This window comes from Mauremys reevesii, linkage group 7, assembly GCF_016161935.1.
Source record: "Mauremys reevesii isolate NIE-2019 linkage group 7, ASM1616193v1, whole genome shotgun sequence".
Lineage (NCBI taxonomy): Eukaryota > Metazoa > Chordata > Testudines > Geoemydidae > Mauremys > Mauremys reevesii.
The window spans coordinates 42,029,814-42,042,977 of record NC_052629.1 but is presented as its reverse complement, the minus strand read 5'-3'; the positions used below and the strand labels follow the sequence as shown (position 1 = coordinate 42,042,977).

General features: G+C 49.8%; 1 protein-coding gene across 9 annotated transcripts in view; it reads left to right on the top strand.

Annotated features, from left to right (window-relative positions):
• LOC120409181 (core histone macro-H2A.2) overlaps window positions 1-13,164 on the top strand; it is a 47,241-nt gene that overhangs the window by 20,292 nt on the left and 13,785 nt on the right. For all 9 annotated transcript variants that reach the window (XM_039546792.1, XM_039546801.1, XM_039546795.1 and 6 more), the window contains 2 exons: window positions 2,525-2,635; window positions 4,521-4,620. In XM_039546792.1, the coding sequence (XP_039402726.1) occupies window positions 2,525-2,635; window positions 4,521-4,620 (211 nt within the window). The remainder of the gene's footprint in view (window positions 1-2,524; window positions 2,636-4,520; window positions 4,621-13,164) is intronic.

Sequence of the window (13,164 nt, the reverse complement as noted above, 5' to 3'; positions counted from 1 at the left end):
GCTGAAAAGGATGCATTATATCAGCCTTTTGTAATTCTCTCAGAGTAATGTCTCCACATATTCACATCAGTCTCCATCTTCTCCTCTTACCTTTTGGTCTCTTGCTGGAGACATGATTTCAATGCTTTTAAAATATATATATTTTTAATTGCAATTACATCTATGAGAAGAATGAATGGGTTGGAGGTTTTGACTGCTAAACTTTCCTTCACTCTCTAGGCCATGGGGACAAAGCTGTCCTGTATCCCCAGCCAAAGTTTTTACTAAAAGTAGTAAACATACTCACCGTGAATGTATCCCCTTTTGCTAGAGTGCAGTGCTGCCAGAGATCCTTATCTCTAACACTCCTTGCAGACCACTAGTCTTTGCACACTGGACACCTCTAGGGTCTTCTTTGGCTTGGTCCTTTAGTCAGGTCACTTAGAAGTTTAAAACCCATTTCAAGGTAGCAAAAAGGTGCAACAAAGGCCAAGTAAATCTTTAATAACTTTTCCGCCCCTCTCAGGGTCCACTGAAGTGATCTTACTGGACCTACCTCAGGGCCTCCCCCATAGGACCCTAACCTTCTGCAGAGTTCTTTCTCTGTTGCTTCTTGTCTAGCAAGTTTTTCTCTCCACTGACTCCTCTCTCTGGGGTCTCTAGTTGCTTCCCTTAGGGATCTCCCTGCTACTTGCAGGCCCTAGTTTAAGGCTCTCCACCATAGGAGCCTACCCTGCTTCCTGTATGTCCTGCAGGAGAGTCCTGCCTTCTTTGCAGTCTCTCCCCTATTGAGCTTCCTTAGTCTGCTTATAAGGTCCAGGTATCTAATGGATCATCACCTACCTCTGTCCCTGTCTAGCAGGAGGCCATCAGTCAATCACCCCTCAGGCGGAGCACGTATCTAATTGTTTTTTTTTTCCCCCATTGCTAGAAGTTGAAGGGGGTTCTGAGTTCCACCTAACTCAAAACATTACTCTTGTAGTCTCATTTGGTTTTTCTTTCCAAAACCTAATGAGACAACATACTTTGCATATTAAGAGGTCTATGAGATTTTGTTTGGATAGGACTAAGTCATTTAGGTCATCACCTAGACTTTTTGAAGCCTTGGGGGATAAATATAAAGATAATGCCATTTCCGTACATCATCCATTGAAATGGATGAGATTATGCACTTACGTCTTAGCTAGAGTACCTGAGCACTTTAGGGCTCCCTCTACAAAGGCTACAGTGGTATCAATTCATCCTTCTATAATGTTTTCATCATAGAAAACTACTAGAGCTGCTCCCTGGAGTTCTGTTTACACCTTTATGCAGTACTATGTTCTTGACTTGGCACTTAGATACAATACTTACTTTGCAATCCTTGCTTAATTAGGGTTGCTCAGCCTGTCTTTCTGGGTTTGTACTGCTTGCCATACTGCCAGAGCTGAGAAAATGCAGAGACCACCTCTAAGAAGAAAGTAGAATTACTTAACAATAACTGTAGGTATCTGAGAATAATAACTATACATATTCACATCACTAGCCACCTTCCCCTCTTATTCGGAATTCTACATTCTCAAAACTCTGGGGTTCAGCAGGAGGAGTTGAGGTGTTGGTCTACTTGGCCTCTTACATCCTTTGGTCTGAATGTTCAGAGCTGTAAGGTGCATGGTTTTTTTCCTAGAAGACTCTTGAAGCAAGGCTGCACCAAGGGGTGCATCCCAAAAGTGTGAATTTGCAGATGCAACACTCTTGAAAAACTACAGTTACTGGTGACAGGTTTCAGAGCCATGTTAGTCTGTATCAGCAAAAACAATGAGGAGTCCTTGTGGCGCCTTAGAGACTAACAAATTTATCTGGGCATAAGCTTTCGTGGGCTAAAACCCACTTCATCAGATGCATGAAGTGAAAAAAAGTAGGCAGGTATAAATATACAGCACATAACACATCTTTTCATGTGCCGTATATTTGAACCTGCCTATTTTTTTTTCACTCCATGCGTCTGATGAAGTGGGTATCGCCCACGAAAGCTTATGCCCAAATAAATTTGCTAGTCTCCAAGGTGCCACAAGGACTCCTCGTTGTAGTTACTGGTGAGTAACTTTTCATCTAGGTCATCTGAGTGGTTGTCTGATGGGTAATTATGTGATAAAGGTGCCATTGGATTATGATTTATTTTCAAGTTCTAGTGGCTGCTCCCTGTTTGTTTTTCCATATAAATTAGAGCATTTAGCTGTTACTTAGTTTGAATACTCACAAATTAATGCAGCATAAGTAAAATTACAAAAACAAAAATTCTCAATAAGCTGCAGACATATGTACGTATTACTAAATCTTACAGTACCACAAACCTCCACTGTGCTCCACCTTTACTTTTACTATGTTCAATAAATAGTAGAAAACACTTCTAATAAATAACTTTGGGATAGTAAAAAGCTATGGTTTGGTTGTCATCCTATGAAGTTTAGATGGAGACCATTGCTTTTATCTTTTGAAAAATTATAATCACAGACTTCTTTTTCCTGACTGTTATTGCTTCATTTTGCCTTCTTTCCCCCAATAGAGCAAGCAGAAGGAGAATGAAAAAGAAGGGGCCTCAAATTCAACATCTGAGGATGGACCTGGGGATGGATTCACCATCCTGTCTTCTAAGAGCCTCGTTCCAGGACAGAAGGTAATAGAAGTCAGAGAACATATGTTATGATATGATCGCACCATGGAGTCTAACATCAGCAAGAGAATATTTCCCATCCTGCATGAACACAAGCTCTCCCCTAGCATTCTGGCTCAGTTGTTTGGGATTTAAAGCTGGATCCAAACCCCATTGACGCCAGTCGCTTTTGGATTAGGCCCTTATAAGATTTGTCTGCAGACTGAAGGTTTTCAAGATCAAGACTGGATATTCTTTCTTCCTGGTAAGAGTGAAATGATGATTTGGGTCTCCCAGTATGGCGATAGGAGAAGAGGAGGCTGTGTTTAGTTAAGGCCTAGCTATGCTGCTTCTCGTTATGTTAACAAACCATGTTTAATCTTCCAGCTAAAATGATTTCTAACAGTTTGGCTGGCCAGAATTCTAAGATGTTTCTAACAGGATTTTGCCATGTCCACATTGTCCAGCTAAACTGTCTAACAAAATTCTCGCCTTCCTCTTTTGTTTTACATGGTGGTCAGGATTTTTTTTAGCTTCCTTAACCTCTTATTATCATTCTATTTGAAAGATACTGCATAATTTCTTACAGACTTAACTATGGAGACATCATTCAAGCTTTTTCATTTTAAAGGGTAGGATGTTTCAAAGAAAAATATATTTCATGAAATTTCTTCTGAAGATCCCCCCCGTAGGAGTTGCATGCCCTGCCTTATGAATCTCAGAACCTTTTAAAAATACTCAATAATTGGAGCCATATGTATGCTTTATCAGGCCCTCTTTGGCACTGGCTCCATTTGAGATCAGCACCTACAGCTGTTGGCCTGGACCCCTTAGGCACAAGGACCATGTGCAAGACTTGGGCATTGGCACCAACCCAACAGCAGCTCTCTCAGGTTTCAGTACTCCAGCGTCAGTTTGGTTTGATTCACCAGAAACTGGACATGTTGGCCCCCACTCCTGGTTCTTCAGCCCCTGCTGGGCCAAGCTTTAGCATATGAAAGAGTAGCCCTAATTTACAGATTGCATACCACAGCACATAAATCTGGCAGGTTCTTTTGGAGCAATAGTGTAGCTAAGTGGATGAGTATTGGGTCTGTCGTGTTTGAGATATGGGTCCTGGTTCCCAATTCCACCAGATGTGACTTTGTGCAGCCTCCCATTTACTTCTGTACAATGGAGAGGGCTGATACTTACCCTGCTCCTAGAATAGAGCTATTAGGCCTTGCTCAATAATAACAGTTGTGAAGTGCACAGAATTCCACTCAGTGGAATTGGTAAAACTCATTGTTTTCTGGCTACCAGCCCCACATATCTTCTCCAGACCAAAGGGCATTTTCAATAGCAGAAGATTCCATTGTGTATCATCCAGAAGTTCAGGTCTGTATTTCTGCTTCAGAATGAAGTAGGGAGACTCAGGGAGGTTAGGGAGCATGCTCACTGCACATGAAGTACTCACAGAATTTAAGAGCAAATCTCCAGCAAACTCTACTTAACGTGCAAATGATGAGTTTCCAAAGCTTATAGAGCTGTGATGTCATTTTTTGTGTGATAATCTCAATATTTCTGTCCTTTTTTCTGTTGTTGAGATTGAACAAAGAGAGAAATGAGACTGTAGAGTCTGTAGAATAGCTTTTTGAACTCTCATTAAGGCTTCAATTATTGGTTGTTTCCAGTTCTGTGATTGATGTGTGGGTGGGGAATTAGGCCTGGTCTACTCTAAGAGCATATAAAAGTAAAGTTTAAAAGTTGGAATCAGACAACTTGACTACAGTAAAATGAATGACCCATGAAAGTGGGGTCCATCTGTCTTCTCTTACAGTAATTTGGTATGTTCTGTTCTGCCCACACACGGTTTCACGGTTAAAATTATTAGTTTAATTCTTTCTATATTCTCATTCTCATCTTGCAGCTTTCTCTGACACAAAGTGACGTCAGCCATATTGGCTCCATGAAAGTAGAAGGCATTGTTCACCCAACAACTGCTGAAATAGACCTCAAGGAGGAAATAGGTAAGGCTCTGTTGGAAGCAGCAAAGGCAAATCTAGCATTGGACTGAGATCTGGTCTACTGGCTGACTGCTGAAATTTAATACTCTTTCATTTCTGTCCTGAAAACCACGCTGGAATTGAGCAGGGATGGCAGGCTCCAGATATTTGCAGCTAATCGGTGAATTGCAAATAATAGCTAACATACAGATGAGATGACAAATGCCATGATTAAAACAGGATAGGTTTGATATCTTATCATTCTCCCCTCCAAGTCAAGACTTGTTAAATCTTCTGTGGTCCGTAGTATTAAGACTAAGGGTATGTCTATATATACACAGCGCTGCAGCGGCACAGCTGTACCAATATAGCTGCGCTGATTCAGTGCATCTGGTGAAGACGCTCTATGCTGATGGGAGAGAGCTCTCCCGTTAGCATAAAAAACCCACCTCTGTGAGTGCTATAAGCTACATTGGCAGGAGAAGCTCTTCCACCAGCATAGGGCTGTGAACATGAATGCTTATGTTGGTGCAACTTATGTCGCTCAAGGGGGTGGAATATTTACACCCCTGAGCGACATAAGTTATACCAACATAGGCTGTAGTATAAACAGCCTAATTGTGGACCTAGGTGATCCTTTATTACTGCCTTTTAAAAGTTTTCATCTTTTTAGAATCCATGGGTGCTAACGCAGTTAAATAATCAATTGTTCTTCAAGTATTTTCTCGGTGGGTGCTCCACTTCAGGTGCGCATGCACCTCTGTAGCCCTGGATCAGAGATTCAGTTAGCAGTGCCTGTTCAGCCCATACACCCTATGCCTCCTCGTGTTGACACTGAGGCTACAAAGGAGTGCACGGATGAACTGCCCTCAGTTCCTTCTCAACTGCCTTGATCTGAGACGGAGCCTTGATGTGTCCCCCTTGAGCATGCCTCACTTTATCTTTCTTAGAATACTTAGTGTAGTTAGTTGTTAGTTTCAGTGTTGTTATAGTTACTTAGTTAGTACAGTTAAGTAGGGAAGAGGATCATTTCTCCTCTCTTTCCCTCTAGGGGACTTGTTTCCTCCTGGCAGGACATGCCTGGCTTCTCCAGGCTTCAAACGCTGCCTTTCCTGCTCAGAGACCATACTGGTCAGCAACAGCCCCTCTAAATACTTCCACTGCTTGGGGAAGTCCTACATCACAAAGAAGTACAACTTCCATCTAGCCCTCAAGCCCAGGGCAAGGAAGCACAGGGAGATTAAGATCAAATTAATCATGGAGCGCTTCCTTCAACCATCGTCTGAGCCAGGTCAGGAGACTCCCAACCTCTCCCGCTCTGCAGTCACCCCCATTCATCTATCTCAGGATAGATCCAGCACCTCTTCTATCTTAGCACAACCTTCTCCTAAGAAAGGGGAGACGTTTGAAGTGTCAGGGAAAACTTCCAAAAACAGGAGCACAGACTCTTACCTTAAGGAGCCAGCTCCAAAAATGACCAGGTCTCTGGAGAGATCTACAGTCTCTGAAGCCTTAGCTTCTTAGCTTGGTACCATTGACTCAAAGGACTCCTCCTCTGGTACCGGCAGGTCTGTGAAGTCCTGGAGTCCCAGAGACATTGCTCTGATAAGACCTCATTACCATCTTGGAGCAAGGAGGGCGAGCATAGACACTTGGGATGGGAACCATTGGGTTTGGCCCAGCCATTGGTACCTTTGCATTCATCCCAGCTGTTACCTGTGTATTCTGCCCAGCCATCGGTACCGGCACCCTTGGCACCAAGCATGTAACAGTGCCAGGTATCATTAGCATCAACTTTTTTATGCCCACCAATGGTACCATCAGCAACTCTGTCAGTGCAGCTACTGCATTGGTACCGATCTCCTACTCGGAATCGCAGGAGTTTAGGTATACAAGGGACCTCTCAATAACAGATGAGCGAGAGTCCCCACTCCTCTTGGGTACTGAGCAGCTGTAGGTGCTGAGACCCTGATCTCTGGATTACCGCCTCTGGTACTGCAGGACTTTGCACCGTTTTCTGTGGGTGTTACCCCATTGGACTTGATGGAGGAAGATGAGGAAGACTTTCAGTCGTCTCTTCTATTTCTGTTCAAGGTTCTCAGACATGTCTCTCCAGGAAGCCTTTGTCTGATAGTTATAGGGAGGATCACGCTTGCTATCAAGGGTCATCATTCATTCATTCATGCCCCAGATCTCCATAGTCTTCTATCCTGGGCCATTCGCTCTAGCTGGTTCCAGGTATATGGTAATCCTCCTGGTTGTGCTGTCACCACCCAGCGTCATGCATCTTCGAGTTGAAGACCCTTCTTTTTCCAGGCTAAAAGTCTCTGTTAACTCTATTGTTGGCGTTTCTGTAGCAAGCTGATTTTTACAGGGTGGAGTTGCTAGCCCCACACCCAACCCTCCTCCTTTACCCTGACTTGGGACAGGCAGATGGCCCCAAAGGACCTCTCTGGTGGAGTTACTATCAAGGGTGGTGGAACCAATCCTGTATGCCACACCCACTTCTGTATGGGCCCCGCAATGGGGCATATTGGGCTGCCTATTAAAAGCAATTTGCCAGACCACTGGTACCATCGCATAGGGAGGCCAGAGTTGTTTGATTCTCCCATCCCCAACTTGTCTCCCCCACTGGAGGAAACAATTGAGGAACAGGAGGCTAAGGTGAATAAGGAGGTTACCACTCAAATACATATTTCATCCTTGTCCCCGGAGAAGGCCACCACTCCTTGGGAGATGTTTTTCTTCTGTCCTGCAGGAGGGGACTGTTCTGTGCATTCCTTCCAATGCCACTTATATTAAGGGTGATGAACAAGATCAGATAGGACAGATTTCAGAGTAGCAGCCATGTTAGTCTGTATCAGCAAAAAGAGCAGGATTACTTGTGGCACCTTAGAGACTAACACATTTATTTGCGCATAAGCTTTCATGGGCTAAAACCCACTTCATCGGATGCATGCAGTGAAAAATACAGTAGGGATATACACACACACACACACACACACAGACAGAGAACATGAAACAATGGGTGTTACCACACACTATAATGAGAGTGATCTGTTAAGGTGAGCTATTATCAGCAGGAGAGAGAAAAAAAAAACTTTTTGTAGTGGTAATCAAAATGGCCCATTTCCAGCAATTGACAAGAAGGTGTGAAGAGCAGTAGGGGGGGGAAATAAACATGGGGAAATAGCTTTACTTTGTGTAATGACCCATCCTCTCCCAGTCTTTATTCAAGCCTAATTTAATGGTGTCCAGTTTACAAATTAATTCCAATTCATCAGTCTCGCGTTGGAGTCTGTTTTTGAAGGTTTTTTGCTGTAATATTGTGACTTTTAGGTCTGTAATTGAGTGACCAGGGAGATTGAAGTGTTCTCCAACTGGTTTTTGGATGTTATAATTCTTCTTCGAGTGATTGCTCCTATGCATTCCAGTTAGGTGTGCGCGCTGCGCGTGCACGGCTCTTCGGAAGATTTTTACCCTAGCAACACCGGCGGGCCGGCTGGGCGCCCCCTGGAGTGGCGCCGCTATAGCGCTAGATATATACCCCAGCCGGCCCGTCCGCTTCTCAGTTCCTTCTTCCCGCCCGTGACGGCCGTTGGAACAGTGGAGTGCTCCTTTGACCTCCACATCCCTAGCTCACCTCGGTTCTAGTTTTGTAGTTAGTGTATATAGTAGTTAAAATAGTTAGTTAAGTAAGTTATTAGGTAGATTAAGGGGAATTATGGGGGCTTAGCCCCTCTTTTCCCGTCCGGTGCGGGCGTATGCCCAAGACACCGGGGTTTAAGCCCTGTGCGGCTTGCCAGCAGCACATGCCGATTGGAGACCCTCACGACTCCTGCCTGCGTTGTCTTGGTGAGGCCCATCGACCAGATAAGTGCCCGATTTGCAGATCGTTCAAGCCTAGAACGAAAAAGGAGCGGGACATTAGATTGAGGCAGCTCCTAATGGAATCGGCGCTTACCCCTGCGGTGCCGACACCATCAGCTCCGCCGTCATCCTCGGCACGGAGCGCTCCAGCGGTCCCCGACCGGTCCGGTACCGAGACTATTAAGAAGCAACCGGCACCGAAGCCCTGGCACCGTTCCCTCTCACCATCGGGGAAACGGAAGCCGCAGCCAAAGTCTGGGAAGACTGCTGCATCGAGACCTCTTGTCCAGCAGCCAGTGTCGGCCCCCTCGGTACCGACCTCGACAGTGCACGGACCGTGCGCAGTACCGTCGACTCCAGCGCCGACAGGGCCGTTGAGTCCGGTACCTCCGTGCTCCCTGGTGCAAACCGTGGTCGAGCTGCCTCTCCCGTCCACGCCCGAGACGTTCTCGACGGCGAGGGCGCTCATAGAGCTAACAGAGGCACCGAGCCTCCGGCCCCCAGCACCGCCGGTGCGGGCTGTGCAGTCAGTGGGCAAGCCGGCCATGATACGGCCTCCTTCCCCTGACAGATGGGATAGAAGGCGATCCAGGTCCCGATCCTGATCCCGATCCCGGAAACGGTCACCTTCATGCCGATCCAGGTCCCGGCACCGGTCACCATCCCGGTACCGCTCTCCGCCTCGGCGCCGGTCGCAGTCCCGGTACCGCTCCTCATCGCGGTACCGGTCGCACTCCCGGAGGCGATCCCGGTCCCGGTCTCCGGACCGTCGGCACCGAAGAAGGTCCAGATCCCGACACCGCTCCCGTCACCGTTCTCGGAGCCGCTCCCGTCGACGACGGTCGAGATCGCGGTCGACCTCCCGGTACTTACGCGGTCGATGGTCCCGCTCTCGCTCCCGGTACCGCGACGATTGGCACCGGTCCCTGGCACCGTCCACGGACAGACTAGCGGCATCGACGGCGCAGTCTGAGTGCCTCTGCCCCCCCGTGGCCTTCCTGCCAACCGTCGGTCGCCTCGCACAAGGGCAGCGGTGGAGATCACCGGGCAGACCCCCAAGGACAGGACCACGGTCCACAGCAATGGGGCTTCTGGACCCCCTGGGCCTTTCACGAGGCTCAAGGCACCCCCTCCCTCCAGCAACCCAGGCCCTCCGACCACAGGGTGCCCGAAGCCACTGTCAGCAGGCCCCCTCCATCCCCTCCGGTTGAGGTTCCGCCACCACCTGTACCGGCAGAACATCCCGTAGAGGCGGAGGCTTCGCACCCCATGGACGAACCACAGCTACAAGCCATGGATCAGGGCCATTCCTCGTCTTCCTCGCCGGACGAGGCGGTGGCGGGGTCCTCATCATCGGATCCCCCACCGATTGACTTGCGTGCCCATCAGGACCTCCTCCGTCGGGTGGCACAAGCCATCAACCTCCCGGTCGCAGAGGTCACTGAGGACGAGGATCCAGTTACTAATGTGCTTGGAGCTGAGGCCCCGATGCGAGTGGCCCTGCCCTTCATTCGCACTATTCAGAAGAATGCCACTACAATCTGGCAATCACCTGCGTCCATCCCTCCCACTGCTCGAGGCGTGGAGCGAAAGTACTACGTGCCCCCGACCGGGTACGAGTACCTGTATACACACCCGGCCCCAGACTCCCTCGTTGTGCAGTCGGTGAATGACTGGGAGAGAAATGGGCAGCCCGCGCCAGCGCCAAAGTCCAAGGACGCGCGCAGGATGGACCTGTTGGGCCGGAAGGTCTATTCGGCTGGCGGCCTTCAACTATGGATAGCCAATCAGTTGGCTCTCCTTGGCCGCTATGCCTACGACAACTTCGTGGCCCTCTCTAAGTTTACGGAGTTGATTCCCACATCCTCCAGGCAGCAGTTCTCAGCCCTGTTAGAAGAGGGCAAGAAAGCCTCCAGGTCCTCCATCCAGGCCTCACTGGACTCTGCAGATTCCAGAGCCAGGACTTTGGCATCAGGAGTGACCATGAGGAGGATCTCCTGGCTGCAGTCGTCCACCTTGCCGCCAGAAGTCCAGTATACCTTGCAGGACCAGCCCTTCGATACCAAGGGCCTATTCTCGGAGAAGACAGACTCCAGAATCCAGACCCTTAAGGATGGCCGTATTGCCATCCGCACCCTGGGCATGCACACGCCTGCTACCCAGCGGAGGTCCTTCAGGCAGCAGCCCTATCGGCCATTTAATCAGTCCAGGTCACGGCCTGATAATGGATGCAGAGGCAGACTGAACCGCCGTAGACCATCGGGCAACCGGCGTACCCAGTCCCAGGCGCCCTCTAAAGCCCCTCAAGGGCCAAAGCAGGCATTTTGATGGGACGCCCGAGGACGGCCCATCAGTCTCTTCACTGGATCCTTCCCCGTTATTTTTCAACCGTCTTTCCCGCTTCCTCCCGGCGTGGTCCCAGATTACAACAGACAACTGCGTGCTACGCACGGTAGAGTCCGGTTACCGTCTTCAGTTTGTTTCACCCCCGCCCTCCCACCCACCTACCCCATCCCTCTTCAGGGACCCCTCTCACGAGCAAGTCCTCTTACAAGAGGTCAAGTCTCTGCTGAGCTTGGGTGCCATAGAGGAGGTGCCGAGCGATATGCGAGGCAGGGGATTTTATTCCCGATATTTCCTAATCCCCAAGGTGAAGGGAGGTCTACGACCCATACTTGACCTCCGAGAGCTCAACAGGTACCTGCTCAAGCTCAAGTTTCGCATGGTAACCCTGGGGACTATCATTCCCTCCCTGGATCCGGGAGACTGGTTTGCCACCCTTGACATGAAGGACGCATATTTCCATATCGCGATTTACCCTCCCCATCGACGCTACCTGCGTTTCATTGTCAACAGCACGCACTACCAGTTTGCAGTGCTACCCTTCGGCCTCTCCACAGCGCCGAGGATCTTCACCAAGTGTATGGCAGTGGTTGCCGCGGCCCTCCGCTGTCGTCGGATACACGTCTACCCGTATCTCGACGATTGGCTGGTCCGTGGACCATCCCGCCAACTGATAGCGAGTCACATGACCACGATCCTAGCCCTGTTTCAGCGCCTAGGACTTATGATAAATGCCGAGAAATCAACGTTGACTCCATCACAAAGGGTGGAGTTCATCGGAGCGGTCTTGGATTCCAATTTGGCCAGGGCCTGCCTGCTCCAACCTCGGCATCAGTCTCTGGTCTCCCTAGTTCGGGGCCTACAATCCTTTCCAACAACAACGGTGCGTTCCTGCCTCCGCCTCCTGGGCCACATGGCTTCGTGCACGTTCGTCACTCCGTACGCGAGGTTGCACCTTCGCCCGTTTCAAACTTGGCTTGCGTCAGTGTACCGGCCCCACCGCGACTCCATGGATATGGTAGTCACGCCCACGAAGCCGATCCTCGCTTCGCTCACCTGGTGGCTGGACCCGGAAGTTGTGTGTGCCGGAGTCCCATTCCGCCCTCCTCAACCATCCGTCACCCTGACCACGGATGCTTCAGAGCTAGGGTAGGGGCACACCTAGCCGACCTGCACACCCAAGGTCTCTGGTCGCCCCCAGAGCTCTCCTTACATATCAATGTCAGGGAACTGCGGGTGATTCGCCTCGCGTGTCAAGCCTTCCGCTCCCGTCTCCAAGGGCGTTGTGTCGCGGTGTTGACGGACAACACAACGGCGATGTTTTATGTCAACAAGCAGGGTGGGGCCTGATCCTCCCTGCTTTGCACGGAAGCGATGCTCCTGTGGGACTTCTGCATAACCCACTCGATTCACCTGGTAGCGTCCTATCTTCCAGGGGTGCAGAACACGCTGGCCAACCGTCTCAGCAGGTCGTTCCTTTCACACGAGTGGTCGCTTCGTCCAGATGTGGTGTACACAATTTTCCGAAGGTGGGGGTTTCCCCAAATAGACCTGTTTGCCTCCAGAGAGAACAGGAAGTGCCACCAGTTCTGTTCTTACCAGGGTCGCGCCCCGGGCTCCCTGTCGGACGCATTCCTCTGCTCCTGGATGGGTCACCGCCTATATGCCTTCCCTCTGTTCCCGCTCATACATCGGGTGCTTCTCAAGCTTCGGAGGGACAGGGCCCACCTCATACTCGTCGCTCCGGCCTGGCCGAGGCAGCACTGGTACACTCTGCTGCTCGAGCTCTCCGTCCGGGATCCTATTCCCCTCCCGTTGTGGCCGGATCTGATAACGCAGGACTTCGGCAGGCTCCGCCACCCGGACCTGCAGTCCCTCCATCTTACAGCCTGGTGCCTGAGTGGTTGACCCACGCGGGCGTGCCTGTTGATGGCGGTCAGCAAGTCCTGCTAGAGAGCAGGAAGCCCTCCACTCACTCGACTAACCTCGCGAAATGGAAGCGTTTCGCACTCTGGTGCGATCAGAGAGACCTGAATCCGTTTGTCGTCCCTATACCAACAATCCTGGACTACCTCTGGTCACTTAAGGAGCAAGGTCTCGTGGTCTCATCGTTGAAAGTGCACCTAGCGGCCATATCCGCCTTTCGGCCGCCCATCGGTCACCGGTCCATCTTCTCCGATCCGACGGTTTCCCGCTTCCTCAAAGGCCTAGATCGCTTGTTCCCGCCAGTACGGCATCCTACCCCGTCCTGGGATCTGAATCTAGTTTTGACCAGGCTCATGAGAGCCCCCTTTGAGCCCTTGGCCATGTGTTCCCTGCTCCATCTGTCGTGGAAAACAGCTTTCCTCGTCGCCA